This window comes from Coturnix japonica, chromosome 5 (assembly GCF_001577835.2).
Source record: "Coturnix japonica isolate 7356 chromosome 5, Coturnix japonica 2.1, whole genome shotgun sequence".
NCBI classification, from domain to species: Eukaryota; Metazoa; Chordata; class Aves; order Galliformes; family Phasianidae; genus Coturnix; species Coturnix japonica.
This window is the reverse complement of record NC_029520.1, coordinates 41,237,031-41,254,846: the sequence shown is the minus strand read 5'-3', so window position 1 is coordinate 41,254,846 and position 17,816 is coordinate 41,237,031. Positions and strand designations below refer to the sequence as shown.

The 17,816-nt window shown below is 34.5% G+C and overlaps 1 protein-coding gene across 5 annotated transcripts in view; it reads right to left on the bottom strand.

Moving 5' to 3' along the window:
* PPP4R4 (protein phosphatase 4 regulatory subunit 4) overlaps window positions 1-17,816 on the bottom strand; it is a 60,198-nt gene that overhangs the window by 8,404 nt on the left and 33,978 nt on the right. For 4 of the 5 annotated variants that reach the window (XM_015865366.2, XM_015865365.2, XM_015865362.2 and 1 more), the window contains exons 9-19: window positions 17,226-17,348; window positions 14,738-14,907; window positions 13,230-13,349; window positions 11,286-11,363; window positions 9,747-9,830; window positions 8,242-8,424; window positions 5,237-5,342; window positions 4,335-4,482; window positions 2,384-2,528; window positions 1,618-1,659; window positions 1,452-1,526 (exon numbers count right to left, since the gene is read on the bottom strand). In XM_015865366.2, the coding sequence (XP_015720852.1) occupies window positions 1,452-1,526; window positions 1,618-1,659; window positions 2,384-2,528; window positions 4,335-4,482; window positions 5,237-5,342; window positions 8,242-8,424; window positions 9,747-9,830; window positions 11,286-11,363; window positions 13,230-13,349; window positions 14,738-14,907; window positions 17,226-17,348 (1,274 nt within the window). The remainder of the gene's footprint in view (window positions 1-1,451; window positions 1,527-1,617; window positions 1,660-2,383; window positions 2,529-4,334; window positions 4,483-5,236; window positions 5,343-8,241; window positions 8,425-9,746; window positions 9,831-11,285; window positions 11,364-13,229; window positions 13,350-14,737; window positions 14,908-17,225; window positions 17,349-17,816) is intronic. The other variant, XM_015865364.2, reaches the window with a different exon arrangement.

Here is a 17,816-nt window from a genome sequence, read left to right as displayed (position 1 = left end):
CAGACACAAAAATGGGTAAGCAATTCAGGTCAAGGTTGCTGGAATACAGATTCTACTAAGTCACCTACTAAAATTAAGGAAACTTATTAATAATCTTATTAGCACTATTAAAGTCTGTAGCTTCTCATCTATTCAGGACTGTGACATGCCACAGTTTTATGTGTACAACACCAATTCTTCAAAAGTATGCCTCTCAGAGTATGGAAAAACGAGATTTCTGTGATACAGAAGGTATGCCCATATCTATCCCATATGTGACAGGAATATGGGTACTCTTCTGCAGTCTAGCTGTAAAAACAGGGTAAAAATAATAATGTTATCAAAGACTAAAACACAAAGCTCACTGGAAGCTATTTTGCCACAGCCCTCCAAATGCGTCCAGCATAAGAAACAGTAATTGTGTCTGCTCCAAAACTGCTAAAGTTAAGATCAAAACCTTGAATGTGTGTATAAATGAGTATGTATGCTGAGAACAAATGTTTGAACCTTGAATGCAAGGAGGCAGGATGCATATGAGACAGATATCACGGATTAAGAAAACTAGCATTGCAAGAGAAAGCCTATATCACTTCTTGATATCAAAGTGGGCCACAAATGCAGGCTCTGTAACCACTCTGCAGAGGAAACACCAACAATTTCTTGACAGTCTTGAACCTGTTCCAGCTCACTCTAGAGAAGCACTTATGCAAGAAGTCAGAACTGGGCTAATGAAACCTGGTCTCTTCTTAAGCCTGACATTTTCTTAGCTTCTCACTAGGCTGCAGAGGAGGACCACAGTCCTTGTAGCCACCCAACCCAGGCTCCATGAAGATGCGTGAAGTGCCTGTTGTCTCTTTTGCTTATTGTCACAGCAGATGATAATTGGGTTTGTAAGTAGGAGAAGCATTCTGCAGACTTCCAAATCCTAAGTATTTTGTAGTTGTTTTTTACAGTAAGACCTACATTCAGACACCCTCTTGTAAGGCTGCAGATGTCCTCTTCTGGTTAACAGAGAAATTTGCAACACTCACATCACCTCCTTCACCATTCTTGTAGAAAAAAAGATGTCATGATTTTAACTTTGCTTATGGAGGCTGTGTATGAATTCTGACATGTTTCATTAGTATGTCATACATACCTGACAAATCAGTAAGCTCCCTGAAGATTTCAAAGGTGCACTGAGGTTCTTGGAGCTTAAGAACTATAGAGGCGTAATGTTTTAATATTTATTAATTCCAGTTGGCCTCTCTGAATGACACAGTGAAATTTTGGTAGCAAAGAAAAAGAAATTGCAGGATATTTTGAAGAACTTAACCTTAATTTATAGTGTAAAATGAAATCATACACAGATTGTGAATCTATTGGGTTTCTCAGTAATGTGCTTTCTCTACCTTAAAATTACTGCCTCAGTAATATTTAGCTACAAACTACTGAAAGAGATAAAGAAAGGACATCATACTGATAAAATATACCATTTCCAAAAGGAGATGTTCTTGTCTTTCTTTTTCTTGGTCCAATAAATCATTTTCGTAAAATCTTTTCTGAAACTTCAAAATAAAATCAATAAAAATAAAAAATCACTACATGAAAATGGGAATTAAAAGTAGTTAGTAAATACTAAAACTAGTAAATACTTACAGCATCTAAAGAGATATCCATTCTGTCCAATTCTAACACTGTCTATAAAAAAAATCAAAATATTATTTATCCTTACTCAACAGCAACCCACAACTGTTCTAACTCAAAAACTGGGGAGATGAGAAAGCTTAGCATAGCAGAACTCAAAATTAAGCATGTCCTTTCTTCTGAAACATTTGAAGCTTATGCTTGAATATTTGTGCTACAAATGCTTAAATTCAAGAACTGTCAGAGTATTTTCAGAGCACTGATAAGCCTCACAATGAAGGATTAACTGACCAGCAATACACAACTCAAAATACACCGAAAGACTGGCCCCATGAGAGAACTACCTATTTTAGCTACTTCAAAGCTCCTTTGAGACTGAGCATGAACATGACTTAAACTGCTTTGTGAGGATTTTACTTTATAAAGGTATTGTAGCATTTGAAAGTCCTGCAAATGCTTTCTCTGTTTCTGTAAAATAAAACAACTAGCCAGACACATTTACATTGAAGGCTCTTGATGATTTTTACTAGGGTCTTGAGCCATATCTATTTTTTCACTGACACACAATCTTTAACTCAAGTAGATAGAAAATAACTGCAATGTATGTAACCGAGAAAGCACTACTTCTATTAGATTTGAAAGAACACATTACATTTTCTCTTAATAGTCCAAAATTACAAATAGTCATTAGAGGTCTTTAGTCTCCAGTTCCTACATTAAGAGACAGAAAGCAAAACTTTGCCTTTTAACAGTAACCCCAAAACAATGTGTTGCTTACTCTTTTTACAATAGTCAGGACATCTTTGTCTTTCTCTTGACACAAAAGTTTCCGTATACATAACTCCAACTGCTGAAGCAAATGTTTATCAGTAGGAATCTTCAGAGTAGATTTAACTTTTGGCAACAAATAGCACAGCTTGATTCTACCAAAGGAAAAGAAAATTTTGAAACAGATTGTTTAATAAACATTAGCTTTAGATTTGCATGCTACCATTTGACTCTAAAAACCTAAACTCTGAAGACAAGGCATATAATTATTTAGGTATTATTATTCAGAAGTGATTTCTGCTTCTGTGCTGTTTCTAGATATGCTGCAACATTTTCAAAATCCTCATCCATAGACCGGATTAATTATTTTTTTAAACCTCACAAGATAAGATGACCTCTAGGTTTTCAAAAGGATCTACACACCCAGCAGAAGCTACAAGCTGCTATACAGAGTGAAGATGCAGTAATTGCAGGGAGAAAAAAATATTTATATAAATTAACCAAGAACAACATTCAAAGTTAATTTAAGAGACTATCTGGTCTAACAACCTGGCGGTGCACTTTTGTTTGTTGCTACAGTGCCTCTGTGTGCTTTCAAACCAAATTCCATTAGGACTGAAGTAATTGATTGGCCTTAATCCCCAGATACATCTTCTAAACAGCTTACAGGTTATATAGAAAATTACATTTCAATTTAAAATTGAAAAGCACTGTGGATTAAATATAAAGAATTTCATATATTTAAGTGAAACAAAATATTCTCCATTTGATCTGACTGCAACTGTGTAGCAAATTGTATTAATCTAGAAGAATCAAGCTTAAAAAACCAAGGACAATATGTTGATAATCTCTGCTGTTCTCAGATTCTGCTGGTCTGTGCTCAGAGACAGTCCTGTGTCAGGGAGGATAGCTTTGTGATGAACAACACTAAAAAGACTGTTCTTACATGAATTTTTCCTGTTTTTTAGACCTTCAAAATATTTTAATCTTTACAAAGAATTATGACAGAACATAGTTAATGGACTATAAGTCAATTAAGGTTTTCATTACATAATGCTTTTAAAATCAATAAGCTACTTAAGATGACAAAAAATTAGTCTTTTTTATTTGTTTGTTTTTCTGTTATCATCTTAACACAAGAACATGAAATCTACATGTAAATAACCAACATTTTTAGGTTTGGGACCCTGCTGAATGGGCAACTAAATAAATAAATAAATACAAGGTCTACTTAAACACCAGTTTTCTTGGCAATGAAATGCAAACTTCACTGAACGCACACACATATGTGCAAACCGTTTCTAGAGGTCATCACTATTTGGTATCTAGATGCGTTAAGGATGACAACACAAGTACTCACATCAGAAACAAAAGTGCAAAATCATATAAAATAAATGACAAAAGAACACCAAAGTAACAATTTTCAGTCTCAGGCTACTCAGGGAAAACAAAAAAAAAAACAAAACAAACAAAAAAAAATCACTATAAAATTAAGGAAAAAATACAAGCATCCTAAATCCCCTTACATCTTCCTGTTCTGTTGAAATTAACTTTAACAATGAAGCAGAAAACTTCCACATAAGATAATGCCTATGTTCATTGTTAAAATATGGCCACTGAAATAATTACTTGTGTTTTTATCTTTATATATCACCATATTGAAAATGATGGAAATTAATGGAAAGTGAAGTTAAGCTTGTTCCCATGAAATATTCATTTTTTTTCTTCTTACTCCTTTAGCTTAGTACTTTTGATCAGCTCCCCAGACACTCAGACTGACCTGCTTCTGTGGTTTAATGTGCCCATACACCCTCCACAGCTTTAGAACTGCTCACAGATAAGGCACTGCCCATTCTCATTTAAGCCCAGTTATTTAAAACAAGCCATAAAAATCATAATATTTGTTAATGTGTTATTTAGGATTTTTCCCTGTACATTGTTGCATACTCTTAGTACAGTACCTCACATTTGCCACTGGGTCATGTGTAAGTTCAAGCACAGGCAGAAAGAAGTATTTACAGAAGAATGATTTTGAAAAGAGTTCCATAATGAATTCACAAGTATCTAAAAAACGAAGTCTGTTCCAGTAGCTTTTGCCTTGGCCCAGTTCTGAAAAATAACAATCCACAAATATTATCCACAAAACATCCTCATTGTCAGCTAGAACACATTTCAAAGGTTAGCATTTGACTCAAAAATGTGAAAGGCTAGCATTTGACTTCCATGAGAGCCTAAACTCTAAACTCAGTAACCATTTCTGCCAGTGAGCACTTTTGTCAGATACCCAATTCATTCCTTCAATCATTTGAAAAAATGTTATTAGCAAATGAGCTAGTTTCATTGTTGAACAAAGCCTGGTATGCCTTTCAGATTTGTCACACACTTTAAAATTACTCCTCAAACATTAAAAATTGTTAATGAGAATAATTGAACCTTCTAGTCTGTCTTTAAAACATAACATTGGCCAGAAATTCCACTTATTCATGTGACCAACTAATTAATAAATTAATTTCTGGGATGTATTATTCAACACTTCTTATGTTGAAGCCTTCAGAGAATTATAGAGGAACTCTGCTTATGCACTGCAGCACCTCTTGCTGAACAGTTCTGGATTCAAGAAGTAGGGTTGGAGGAGCATTGGTACATTATCAGTTTCCCACACTGCCTCTTCCCAGTTCTTTCACCCAATCATATTCTTCACATATTCAAATTTTGTTCTGGGTGGTGAAAAAGTGTGCAACTGAATGTCTTCTAAGTGCAATCCCACCAATGAAGGCAGGAAATTACACTGAATGCATATAACCATAAACCAATCTTCAGTCAATACTCGCATCTCTAAGTAAACAAGAAAAAATTATCTTACGTTCAATCAGTTTCTGAATAACCTCATGCCTCTGTTCTTGCTTGCGATTATAACGTAAATAAACACAGAGAGTTCGAGCAGCTGCTTTTTGTACTGGAAGGACGTTCTTCAGAGAAATAAAGGAAACACAGTCAAACACAACTGAAAGAATATGAATTAAAACATATAAAATCTCAAGAAGTAATAAATCATGGTAAATCAAAGTTAAAGAATTACAACTAAAATCTTCAAATGTATTGAAATCTTTTCAAAAAAAAGTAGGGCAAATGCTTTAAAAGCTAGTAAATAATCTCAATCCAAGTAATTTCTGGCACTTGAGAGGCTGAAATTTAAAGAGTTTCATGTTTAGGAAGCTTTTGGAAATGAGTACTAGTCACTTTTTCTTAATCCATACTATCACTCTACTAGGATTACTAAGGCCTGTGCTCGTCTCTTTCTCATAGTGAAATGCTACCAATTTTTTTTCTTGCAGTATAATACCATCACATTTCTTTCAGTTCAAGATTAACAGGCATTCAATATGATTTCATGTTTCTTCAGAGCAATTTTAGTTACAAATGCATTCTTTTCAGGTTTCTATTACTTTTTATAACCATAACTCTTCTACTCAAGTTGAGTAGATTTATAGTTGCCATAACAGACTCCTTTGTAAGTGTAACTATTTGCAAAATGCTTTTTTTAACTGGGAAATTTGGTCCTAAAATTTTAAACTGATATTTGTTTCAATCAAGTACAATTTATATTGTACCATTTTATCTTCACTTCCCATAATGCACTTTCTCCGTAAGCTGAAAATAAAGCCTACGACTCAGCACAGAAAAGAGCAGCCTAGCAAGAAGAATGGAAGAATAGGAACTCTAATCAACTCAAATACAATTCCTGAGAAGCCTGTCAACACGCAGAGCTTTTATAGAAAAGCTTAAGTTATTTGGTGTCTATTAGCAATCAAGTTACGTTTGTTACACAAAATCAGATTGGTGAGGATTATGCCAATACAGGATATTAACCATACACATTTTAATTCAAATATCAGAGGCAAAGCAAAAGAAATATAAGCTTTATTCAATGATTTTAGTGAGTTTATAATTGATTTATTTGAACTTTCACCTACTATTTTTGTTGCTAAGTAAGAAATCCTGATTCAATCTTTTTTTTATTTCACATTTACCAGAATAAATATAAATCCATTTAAGCACTGCAATAATACAAGGGTTGCTCTAAAAGTTATGCCTCCTATTTTATGATGTTGGTGATACGGTAGTACAGGTCAAAACTTCCCACCAGTATTCCATTGCATTTTGTTGCCATGCAACCGATGGCAGCAGAGGGGCACTCTGACAAAACAGCGTCTGACCATGGATGGGAGCGTGGATGAAGCAAAGGTGTGGAAATCAATTCATCCATGTGGAAAGAACAGTACTCACTGACATTCATTGATGCTTGCTAAACATTTATGGAGACCAAACAGTGGACGTGAAAAAAGCTAAGCAGAGTGTGTTTCAGCAGTGGCAACAGTGACATGAAACACAAACTGCACTCCAGAAGGCCATTAACAGCTGTCACACAACAAAATGAACCATAGAATGGTTTGGGTTTGGAATCATCTAAGTCCCAGTCCCCCAGCAGAGCATCTCAATCAGCTCATCCATGCAAATCATAGGATTACAACCAAGGAACCACATATGGAACTAAATATCATCTTCAATGCATTGAAAAGGATGGTGGTAATGCTGGAATATTGCAAAGTCTGATCGAGGTGGGTCATTACCAGTGACAAGAAGTGGTGTCACCAATACAAACTGGAATCAATATGGCAGTCCATGGAGTGATGACATAAATTCCCCATCAAATAAAAAGTTCAAGACAAGTACACTGTCTTTTTGGACAGAAATTTGTGATCCTTCTGGATTTTCCAGAACTCAGACATACCACCAACTCTAACCACTACATTGCAACTCTGACTATGCTGAAGGATGGAAGTTCCAGAGGCAAGCCAGAGAAAACTGTCTTTCTCTTGTGACATAATAACACCAGACCCCATATCAGTTTGAAGACCACAGAGCATAAGGTCTATCTTGGCTACCACATCCACTGTATAGTCTGGATTTGCCACCTTCTGATTTCCATCTGTTTGGGCTGATGAAAGATGGACTGCATGGAGAACATTCTCCCAACAATGACACCACTATAACAGCTGCGAAACACTGGGTCACATCCACAGGTTCAGATATTTATAAGCATGGCATGCATAGGCTCATAACGCATAGCTAATGACGATGACTATATTGAAAAATAGTGCTTTGTAGCTGCAACTTTGCTCAATCAAACAGTGTTATTGTTCTCTATGTACCTGCTGTTGTTCCAATGGCTATAAATAGGAGGCATTACTTTCAGAGCAGCTTATGTACATCTTAGAATAAAAAAGGCATAACATTACTGAGAATAAGGAATTTGAGCAAATTATGTAACATTTCTTTATTCTAACTTGTTTATTTATCTGATTCTAAAATGCTTTAAATTATTCCATGTTTGGAAGGCATCTGCTATACTGTGGGTGTTAGAAAACAAAACTTAGAACATCTTCTCTTAGAACAATTTCACTCTTGAATCAATTCACTACAATTTCAGATCAGTAGCTCTAAGTGATTGCTCACTTTTAGACTTAAAGTGTTCTCACAAAGAATGGAACATGATGCAAAGTAATCAGTGAAACTTGGAAATGACTTTCAGTTTACCTAGAAGCAAACTGATAATGAGCACAAAGAAAGGGAAGAAGAGTGTTGAGAAAGGAACACCATAACCTGGCAATACAAATTTTGCTCCTCAATTAGGGGGAAAAAGTTCTCAGAATTTTTTCAGCCTTGTATGAAATAAAACAGTCTGATATACCATATGCAATGAGAAATATTACTTAAAGATAAATTTATAAATAATGCTAAAAATACCTAGTGGTAAGTGTTCTAAATACTCTAAACAAATGAAGAACCAGAAAGAGGCAGGCTCACGTTTGTCAAAATGATTGCCAACATTCTGTGAAGAAAACGGTAATAAATCTGATCACTTGATATGATTTGAGGGAGACATGCATATTTTTGTAGTAACTTCTCGTGAGTTCTCCACTTTAAGGAAGTTGCTGCTCTCTGTTCTGCTGTCGTCAATGCTGGAATCAAGTCAGGAATAGACAGCAACTAGAAATAAAAATATAAACATAATTTTACACCTTCTGCCTGTATGATACATCACTAAGCCTTAAAAACAAGGCACAACAATGTAAGGAAGGAAAGATTTTAAGTGGCCAGCTATTCCTCCACTCAGCCAGAATCAGCTACACTGTGACCATTTCCAGTAGGCCTCATTTCTTTTAACAAAATCTGATCAGGGTTACACCACCTCTCACACATGGTAAACTCTACTGATAACTACTCAAAAACCTGTTCCAATGCCTAGCTAAACACACCTTCACTTCCAGACCCTTCATCTCACAATGAGAAACAACCGATCAGTGTTCTCTTTGAAATATCCTTTGCAGCCAAAAACAGCTCTCCTGTCTTCTCATTCTTAAGCCAAATAAATCCCCTCTTCCTCAGCTCTCAAACTTTTCAGTTACAGTTTCCAACTTCATTTTGAAGTGAGTTGTGCACCTTTTCTCACCCAGGAGATTTTATAATAGTCAAGATCAATTCTCTTTTGAACTAAGCTAAGTGAAATTTGCACTACCAGACTTGACACGCATTTGTCATATATGTAACATGTATACAGTTGTAATCACCTGAGAAACCCACATTTTAAAATACAGCTTCAACTTGTGTCCAAAATAGGTTAAAAAAAACACATTCAGTACTTATATTGCTGGAATAGTTCAGTTTTTCTGTATGTTTGGAAAGTATGTTTAAAACACCATTTTGAAATAGAAGATAATATTTCACATTCCATTTAACATGTGAGGAGTTCCTGAATGTACCATCGTCCAGAGCCACATAAAACTAAATTGGCAAAGCTGATAACTGAATTCAGATCTCTGAAGTCCTAATTCAGTACCTTTACCTCAGGAAATAGACATTCTCTTGGCAGCAACTGTAACTGCAAATGGCAACTGTAGGCAGTTCTCACATAAATATATACAAAATAAATAAATAACTCATTTAAAGTGAATCCAATTTTTTTTTAAAAAGTTGCTAATTTTGATTCAACTTAATGACTCCGTTTCAAAATCTGATCTATTTCAGCCAATCTGTGTTTAACTGGAAAAAAAAGAGCATGCTGTTCATTCTTACACTAAATACAATCTTTTAAAATGTTTTTTGAATATTAACTAACAAATAATATTAAAATAAAAACCAAAACCCAACAAAGTAGCTCTGTATTTCCCCACAGCAGAAATGATCAAGAAAACCTTTTTTATACAATTACTAATTACAATTACAAAACGATCCTCAAACACCTGAAACAACTTTGCTACTACCTGCCATTTACATTTAGAAAGTACATTATGAAACGTAAGAATACCCACCTTGCTTTCTGATCCACTGTTTTCTCCTCCATTAATCATCAGTTCAAGGATTTCAGGAAGGTGACCTACCAGAGCATCTAAAACCTATTTAAAGAAAGGCTGCATGAATTTGGTTTATAAATTAACTTGAGCCAATTTGTATCTCTCACCAATAATACCCCTGCTGACATCTCCTGTTATTGCTCTCTTACATCAATAGAGATTAAAAAAGATGCAACATATATGTACTTGTACTAATGAGGTCTGATATTTTAATATAGTATTATATGTTCCATGTTAGAAAAATAGAATTATAGCTTTGACTTACATTAATACCACACTCAGTCATTTCTAAAACATTCATAGTGTACAATATTTCAAAATGAACATCCACGCATTCTAAAAGATTTGTCTTTCACAGATGGTTAAGTAACAGTCTCAACAGCCACAAAGAAATGTGCTTTGGATGTTTGCCATCTAAATCTTAAAAGCAATTTTTCCTGCCTTAAGAAAAATGACAATTCCATAAACTAGAACAGAATATTTAGCCTTCATTAGTGATACATTAATTAGCAATAATCTTACTTTCAAAGGTCAGAAATTAGGTTTCAAAATTAGACTGTAAAAGTATATTATTATTAAATATTACTTGGCATTGATCTGGATTTCTATAGCACTGAATATTTTTGCTATTTAGATAACTCGGAAGTTTTTCCAAACCACGATCTCCTTCTGAGTCTCAACTTTCCAGTGCTGGAGTTGAAAAATCTTTTAAAACAGGACAGAATTTCATAAGCTATAAGTAGATGCTCTACAAACATTTTAAACTCCTTTGAAAATGCCTAACAGAAGATACTAAAGTAAAAAAGCAGCACATTAAAGGAAAATTCAATTTGCCACACCATATCCAAAGACCCTCCAGTTAGAAAAACAAATAAAACCAGCACAAAACACTCAAGTATTAGAAAGCTTCATATGAGAAGAAAGACCAATTTTGACACAAAAGAAGACAAGTCCTGTTATACTGTCTGTTATACGTATTTAAGTGACTAATTCTTTACATTGGTTGAAACCTAGGCTCACTAAACTGAACCATCTTGGGAATGGCCAAAGGTTCTGCACCAGATCATGGACTGAAATCCTTTCTAAAAATGTTGATCTTTGAACCACACAAAATTTCACCTCAATTGGAGAAACATAAATAAAAAAGTAAAACCTGGAATGTTATTAACAAATACTTCAATGCAGTATCAAAAGCAAATGTTTCCACATAATTTGTATGGTAATAAGTAAAACAATAACACATTTAAAATGAATGTTCTGAAAAGCAAACTAACACAGTATGGGTTATCTGAATACAAATTCCTTATTTTCCTCCTTTCTATCCTTATTTTCCTCCTTTCTATTCACATTAGGCTTGAACCCTTAGGAAGAAGACAAAACAGAAGCTGCTTGTGGTTTTGAGCAGCTATTGTTTTGTCTTGCTGAAGAATTCCTAAACATCAAGATAATCTGCCTCAGTGTAACAAGAAAAATGAAGTTCCAAAGAAAGTGTATTACCTCCAGTGACTCATCTTGTAATAGTGTAACCAGTTCCTTTTGAATTGTACACACACTAGAATTTAAAAGCTTAGCAACCTAAAACATACAAGGAAACAAACAAATGAAAAAGGCAGTAAGATAACAAGGTAAACCATACCTTAGTTCCCTGGCATTATAGCAATTATGCTACGTATGCTTACTTGTTACTTGCAGAACAATTTTTTAGTATCAGCTTTCTGAAGTTATGTACTTCCCTGTTGATCACACTAAAAATATGCTTGTACAGAGGATATGAAACAAGAGACAGACTTGTTACCTAACTGATAAATAATGGTTTTAGTCTTAACACTATTTCACACTTTCAATAAATAAATAAGTAAATAAATAAATAGATAAAATTTAGGACTTAACTGCTTACTGTTTTTCCTCTGATTCCCGAACCACATAAAAACTTCTAAAAAATACTAAAAGTCCATCTCCAAACTGCAAAAATGGTTTTACAGTGAATACAAGAAAACCCTCAGGAATGAGATTTTTGCTACGGTGCATACTTAGCTTATGAATTTTAATAGTTTTCTTTGTTTATATGAGCCAATTGAAGATAATATCTTACTTCTATAATCAAGATTAAACCTCAAGGAAATGGCTACAGGCAGATATTGAAAAGCATACCCAGTTAACAATAAATGCCATAACTCGTTCATATCTGGCTGTCACGCGGTTGTTCAGTTATGGTTCTAAAAATACACTGACTGGCACTAAATGTACATTCAGACTGAAGTATAAGTTTATATGTTTGGTCTTTTAAATGAAATAGAATACTTTACATATATTCAGACAGTATCCTGAAAGTGTTATACAGCTGACAAAATATTACATAGAATGGTATGCTAACTGCACAACTAACTACAACTAACTTCAGTAATTATCTTGGATTATCATTTAGTAAGAGAGGGCATCAACAAGTAGTGAGAAATGGAAACCCATCAAATCCCTTGAAATGACAGAAATAAAGACATCTCAGGCACTAGAATGGGCTGTCCAGGGAGGAGATTGAGTCACTGTCCCTGGAGGTGTTCAAGAAATGTTTAGCTTCTGTACTAAGAGACATCATTTAGTGAGGAATTATTGGTGGCAGGTGAACGGTTGGATGATCTTGAAGATCTTTTCCAATCTTGATGATTTTATGACTCATTTATTTCTCTATTCTTGATTTAAATACTTTCAGCAAACTGCTTAATTTTAAAATTTCCTCAACTACAAAATGGCACGAAAGGTTAGTTTAGTTTAAGGATTTCATTACAAAGATTCTTTGTAAAACACTATGAAAACCTTGAAGATCTCTTATATGGATTGCAACATTCAGAAGAGAGTGTATATTCACTTCTGCAATTCACACCATATTGCTAACTGTATCTATACAAAGATTTTTTTTAAGTTTTATAAAAATAACACAGTATGTGCTTATAGATCTGCAGAATTTTCCAAGTATTAAATCTGAGCATTTAACTTATTACTTATAGACTTATTACAAGTGAGTAGTCTTCATATAATACAGCATAGTTGCAGATGGTCTAGACCTAAAGATTTTCAGGACCAAAGTGACAAGCCCCTTTTCTCCTGTGACACTTATTTATAATAGCATTCAAACCTTCAAATAATCTAACTACTACAATCACGTTCGTTTGTGGTACCAGACCATCTTTAGTTTCCTTCAGCTTTCACTTCCTAAAGGCTCACCTCACAATAGAGTTTTGTAGACAATGTGCATACCAGGCTAAAGGGTTTATGGGCTGAAATTACATATTAGAAAAGACTGAACATCTCTGATGAAATGAATAATTTAGCAACTTCTTTCAAGTCTTATTCTATAGGTTGAACAGTCACCACAAATATGAGCTTAAAGAATAAAACATAAAACAGAAATACTTCAGTACCAACAAAGAATTTTTGTAGACGTACTTCATAGAAGCTTATGGCCATAGTATATCTAACAGTAACTTCAGGATCATGACATAGGCAGAAGAATATAGAATACAGTTCTAAATGGAAGTTCTTTGGATCCACAAAAACAATCATGGCCTGTGGAAAAATAAAGTCTTCTATTAATTGTATTGCTAAAGGGTCACACTATCAGAGATCATCAGAAGAAAATACTGAGTTTCAACAAGTGAGTCATATGAGAGTCAACGAGCTGTGATTTTAAAGACAAAGCGTGATATTTTTGATGGCTGTGCCAAAACAAGACGTCAGACAAGTTAAAGAATTAAGGACTCCATTGGTTGCACAAATCTTCGAGACTGCAAGCTATTTTTCTGTAGACAGATTAAAAACACAGGCAATAAAGTCTCTTTTATAAATGACATTTCAGTAAACTAGCAGAAGCCGTAATTAAAGACCAGAGCAACGCAGACTGTTTTAGCAAGCACTAAAGTATCTCAGTTTCAACTGTGTGTGTACATAACTTGCTTTTGCTCAAATAAACCAACAGATTTTTACTACATTGTTGGTGTTATCTTTAAAAGGCAGAATAAAAATAACCTTTTTATTGGCTCTTGGTACAAATTTAGTTCCTTTAAATATAAATGCTGTATGTCAAAATACAAAATAGATTTTGAAAAGTATGAGTGGTAGATTTAACGACCTCATATAAACTTGCAAATATTTTTTGAATCCAGGCAGGAACATGATTCAAGCATGCATTTAATCATTCAGATTCAATCTCCAAGTCCTTGCATTCTCAAGACACACAAAAAATGTGAAAAGCTTTGGATGATTTGAAATTGGCTACCCTGTCTCACAGGCATGTTTCTCAAGGACTTTGTAATAATTGTTTGGAGTAAAAGACAGGTAACCTGTCATTGGGGAGACCTCATTGCTCTCTTTGAATATCTGAAAGGTGCTTACAGCAAGACCAGGGTTGGTCTCTTCTCACTGGTGACAGGATGAGGGGAAATGGCCTTGAGTTGCGCCAGTGGAAATTTAGTTTGGATGTCAGGAAAACCTTCTTTACAGAAAGGGTTGTTAAGTACTGGAATAGGCTCACCATGGAGGTCGTTGAGTTACCATCCCTGGATGTGTTTAAAAACTATTTGGATGTGGTGCTCAGGGACATGATTCAGTGGAGGGTTGTTAGGGTTGTATGGTTAGGTTGTAGTTGGACTTGATGATCTTTAAGGTCTTTTCCAACATGAGCCATTCTATGATTCTATGCAAGAATGAAATTAGTTATGTCTTGAAATAGTAATCTCTCAGTCAAAACTTTCCAATGGTTTTCTCAGAACCCCCAAAGACAAATCTCTTTTGGTCAACCTCTAGTATAAGATGTTAACCTGAATTTTCCAGGGAAGAGCTAGAATCTGGCTAATAATATAAAATTGTTGTCAATATCTTCTCTGTCCTTCTTGCAGTCCTATTTAGTGAGTTATATGCGTGACACATTTAGTTAATCTCAAATTAATGTTACTTACTGGAAAATTGTAAGCACAGTTCTTCCTCACTGAAATATACTTCTTTTCCTGTTCCAGAGTTTGGAGTTGTAGCTGATTATCATTGTGTCCATTTTCCTGCTGTAAGCCCAGTGTACAGAGCTTCTTATAAAATTCCAAAAACCGTAAGTGCTGCTCAGGAGTAAAAATGCCTCCAAAATTAAAGTGAGAAGAGTAAGATTACTATTCTCATTAGAAATGCTATTAATATGCTCAAGAAACAAATATCATTTGCAAATCTATCAAGCTTTTCATGTTGTGTTCCCTGTATCGTCAGTACAAATTACATAGGAAAGATGATTAAAGAAAAATAGCAGCTACCTGTAATGGATTGAATCTTGACTTCTGTTTACATAATTCTTGCAATAATCAAGAATTTAGCAGCAGGACTGCAAATATAAATTTTTGACCCACTAGCATGATTTTCATCTTTATTCCATTTTCAGATCTCTACAGACATCAGTCACATGAAGACTGATTGCTTGTAGAAAGTTGAAAAATTAGGCCATATTGCAGCAGATAGTAAAGAGGTGTAAGAATAAAATCATAGAACATGAACTGGAAAGCAACCAGTAAGATGAATTCTAAAATTTGAAAAGGTCATTTTAGAAGTATATATTTATAAGCAAATGAGCAAGGAAAAACTGAGATTTCTAATCAAGACAGAGGAAAGCTATTACTGATTGTTACCAAGAGACTGAAATGTTATTCGTGGTTTTGTTGTTGTTTTTTTTTAATTTCTCAAAGTTGGCTAGAATAATCAGCTTCAGTACAATTAATAAGATTACCAAAGACACAAGCTCTAAGAAGAGAAGGAAAAGGTCAGGGAATACTTAAACCATGAGAGAGGTTTTCAAAATGTGCAAGGTTCAGATGTGCTTTATTCTAGTATGAAAGAGTATTAGAACTACTAGCTGATGAAATCATATCAGCCATATCAGTCTGGAAAAAGGTAGAAGTGATACTGGCATTTAACAGCTGGAGAGGGGAAGGAACAAGCTACATCATTTTAGATAATTCAGATTAACTTTGTGGTTTAAAAAACAGAAAACAAGAAAAAGAAACAACAACAAAAAAATAATCACAAAATCTACTTGTGAACACCAAAAATGAAACAAGAAAACTAGCAACAGCCAACCCAACAAAAGCAAAACCTCTCAAACAAATTCCATTTCCTTCTAGTACTAGGTAACAAGACCTGCAAATACCAGAAGATGCAGTAAAAGGGCATGTCTGCTGACATTTTCATAAGCAAAAAGAGATCTGTAAAGTTGCTTCAAAATTGCTTGAAGAACAGATAAGAGGCAACCATGCTTAGCCAGATATGACAGGAAAGACTAAATAGGCATAAGGTTTTTTTTTAAAAAAAAAGAAACAAAACCACAACTTTTGAGTTACTTCTGTTCATAGCCTGCATTTCAACAAATAACATCAAACTACTGCAGTCTGCTGGGAAAAAAAAAAAAAAAAAAAAGAAGAGTATATTTCAAAGTGAACAATATACAAAGCAATTTAGCTTGCAAGACGTGTGATATAGCCCCTTCATTTTGCTCAGTTCTCCTAAAGCGTAGCAATTCAACAAAATGTGAATTAGCCAGACTCAGTTCAGAGGTGTTGAGAGATCAGCAATTAAAGTCAGTCAACCTAAAGAAGATTGTGAATACATGATAAAACAGGATGGACTCTTCTAGCTCTGGGGTTCTGTAAACAACACTTTGGCACTACGAAATAGCCCTTTCAGGTTATTTGTAGTGAAGCTGCTGTCACCTCAACAGTCTCAAACCTGATCAATAAATGACCTTTTCTAAGATCTGTAAGAAATATCAAAGGGCTTAAGAGTCCAGGAGGAAATTCTCCACAGCTTAAATGTGTGCTGCCCCTTCCCAGCTAAGCTCTGTATAAAGGATAAAAGTGAGCAGAGAGATCACTGAGAGATCTGCCATGAAAATGTGCTGAGGTACAGAAAACAAGAACTATTGGTACAGAATGGGTCTCAGCTGCAGCTGGGAATCCACATGCTGTTAGATCTCCCTAGAAGTCCCTTATGGGCTGCACTTATTCTTTCGTACCTCAAAAAAAGATATCAAGCATGGAAGTGAACACACAGTTAGCATCATACTGCACTGTCAAAGACTACTAGTTTCAAAACTTCAGTCATCCAACTCAGATGATCCAGAATATCCAACAAGTTATCAAAATAAATCAGTCAAGTTAATAAATAAAAGCCATTATGCTTCCACTTCTGTCCCTGTTTAAACATAAAAGAGCAATAAACCAACGGATAGCTTAGGTGCAAATTCACAAAATCTAATATTTACTGGATAGATGATTTCAGACTTGTAGTGCTGTATTTTCTCTCTGAATTATCATCTCATCCAATTAACTGAAATCTGGATATTTTTCCAAGTGCTTCAGATTTTCTGACCTCCCATCATTTTTATTTTTGTTTTTAAAGAACATTATATCATACCATATAATCCATTGCACAGTTTTCCCAAATGGAAAGATAATGAAACTAGGATGGATTCATCTGCTTTGAAGGACTTTTCACAGAATGATTTCACTAAGGGGAGAACAGTTTGCCTCCTATCATCTGAAAAACAAAAGAGACTTTTAAAGTTAACCATCTGTTATGAAACATCCTAAAAGACATTCTACAATATTCAACAGTAAGTTACAAAAAATAACATTTAACATGCTCAGGAGCTTTTTTGGCACACATGCATTGAAGGCAGAAAATGAGAGGCAGTGATGAACATTACCATAGTAGAAGTCCATATTTTTAATACCATGCCTGTTTGAAATCTTTCTTTGTGTGTTTTTAGGGAAATTTTACTTACCAGTAAAAACTGGGACAGAGGATAAATGAACAACTGCTAACTTCTCTGTTCACTAAGAGAATTAAATAATACAGCAGTACTCTAGCAATAATAATTCCTACAATAGTATGAAGACAGCAAGACATGATGACAGTAAAAAGGAAAATCTGGGTCTGACAGAAGTGAATTTCTGCAACCTACTGAGGAAACAGCAAATCTTCTGGCAAACAATAAATAATAAT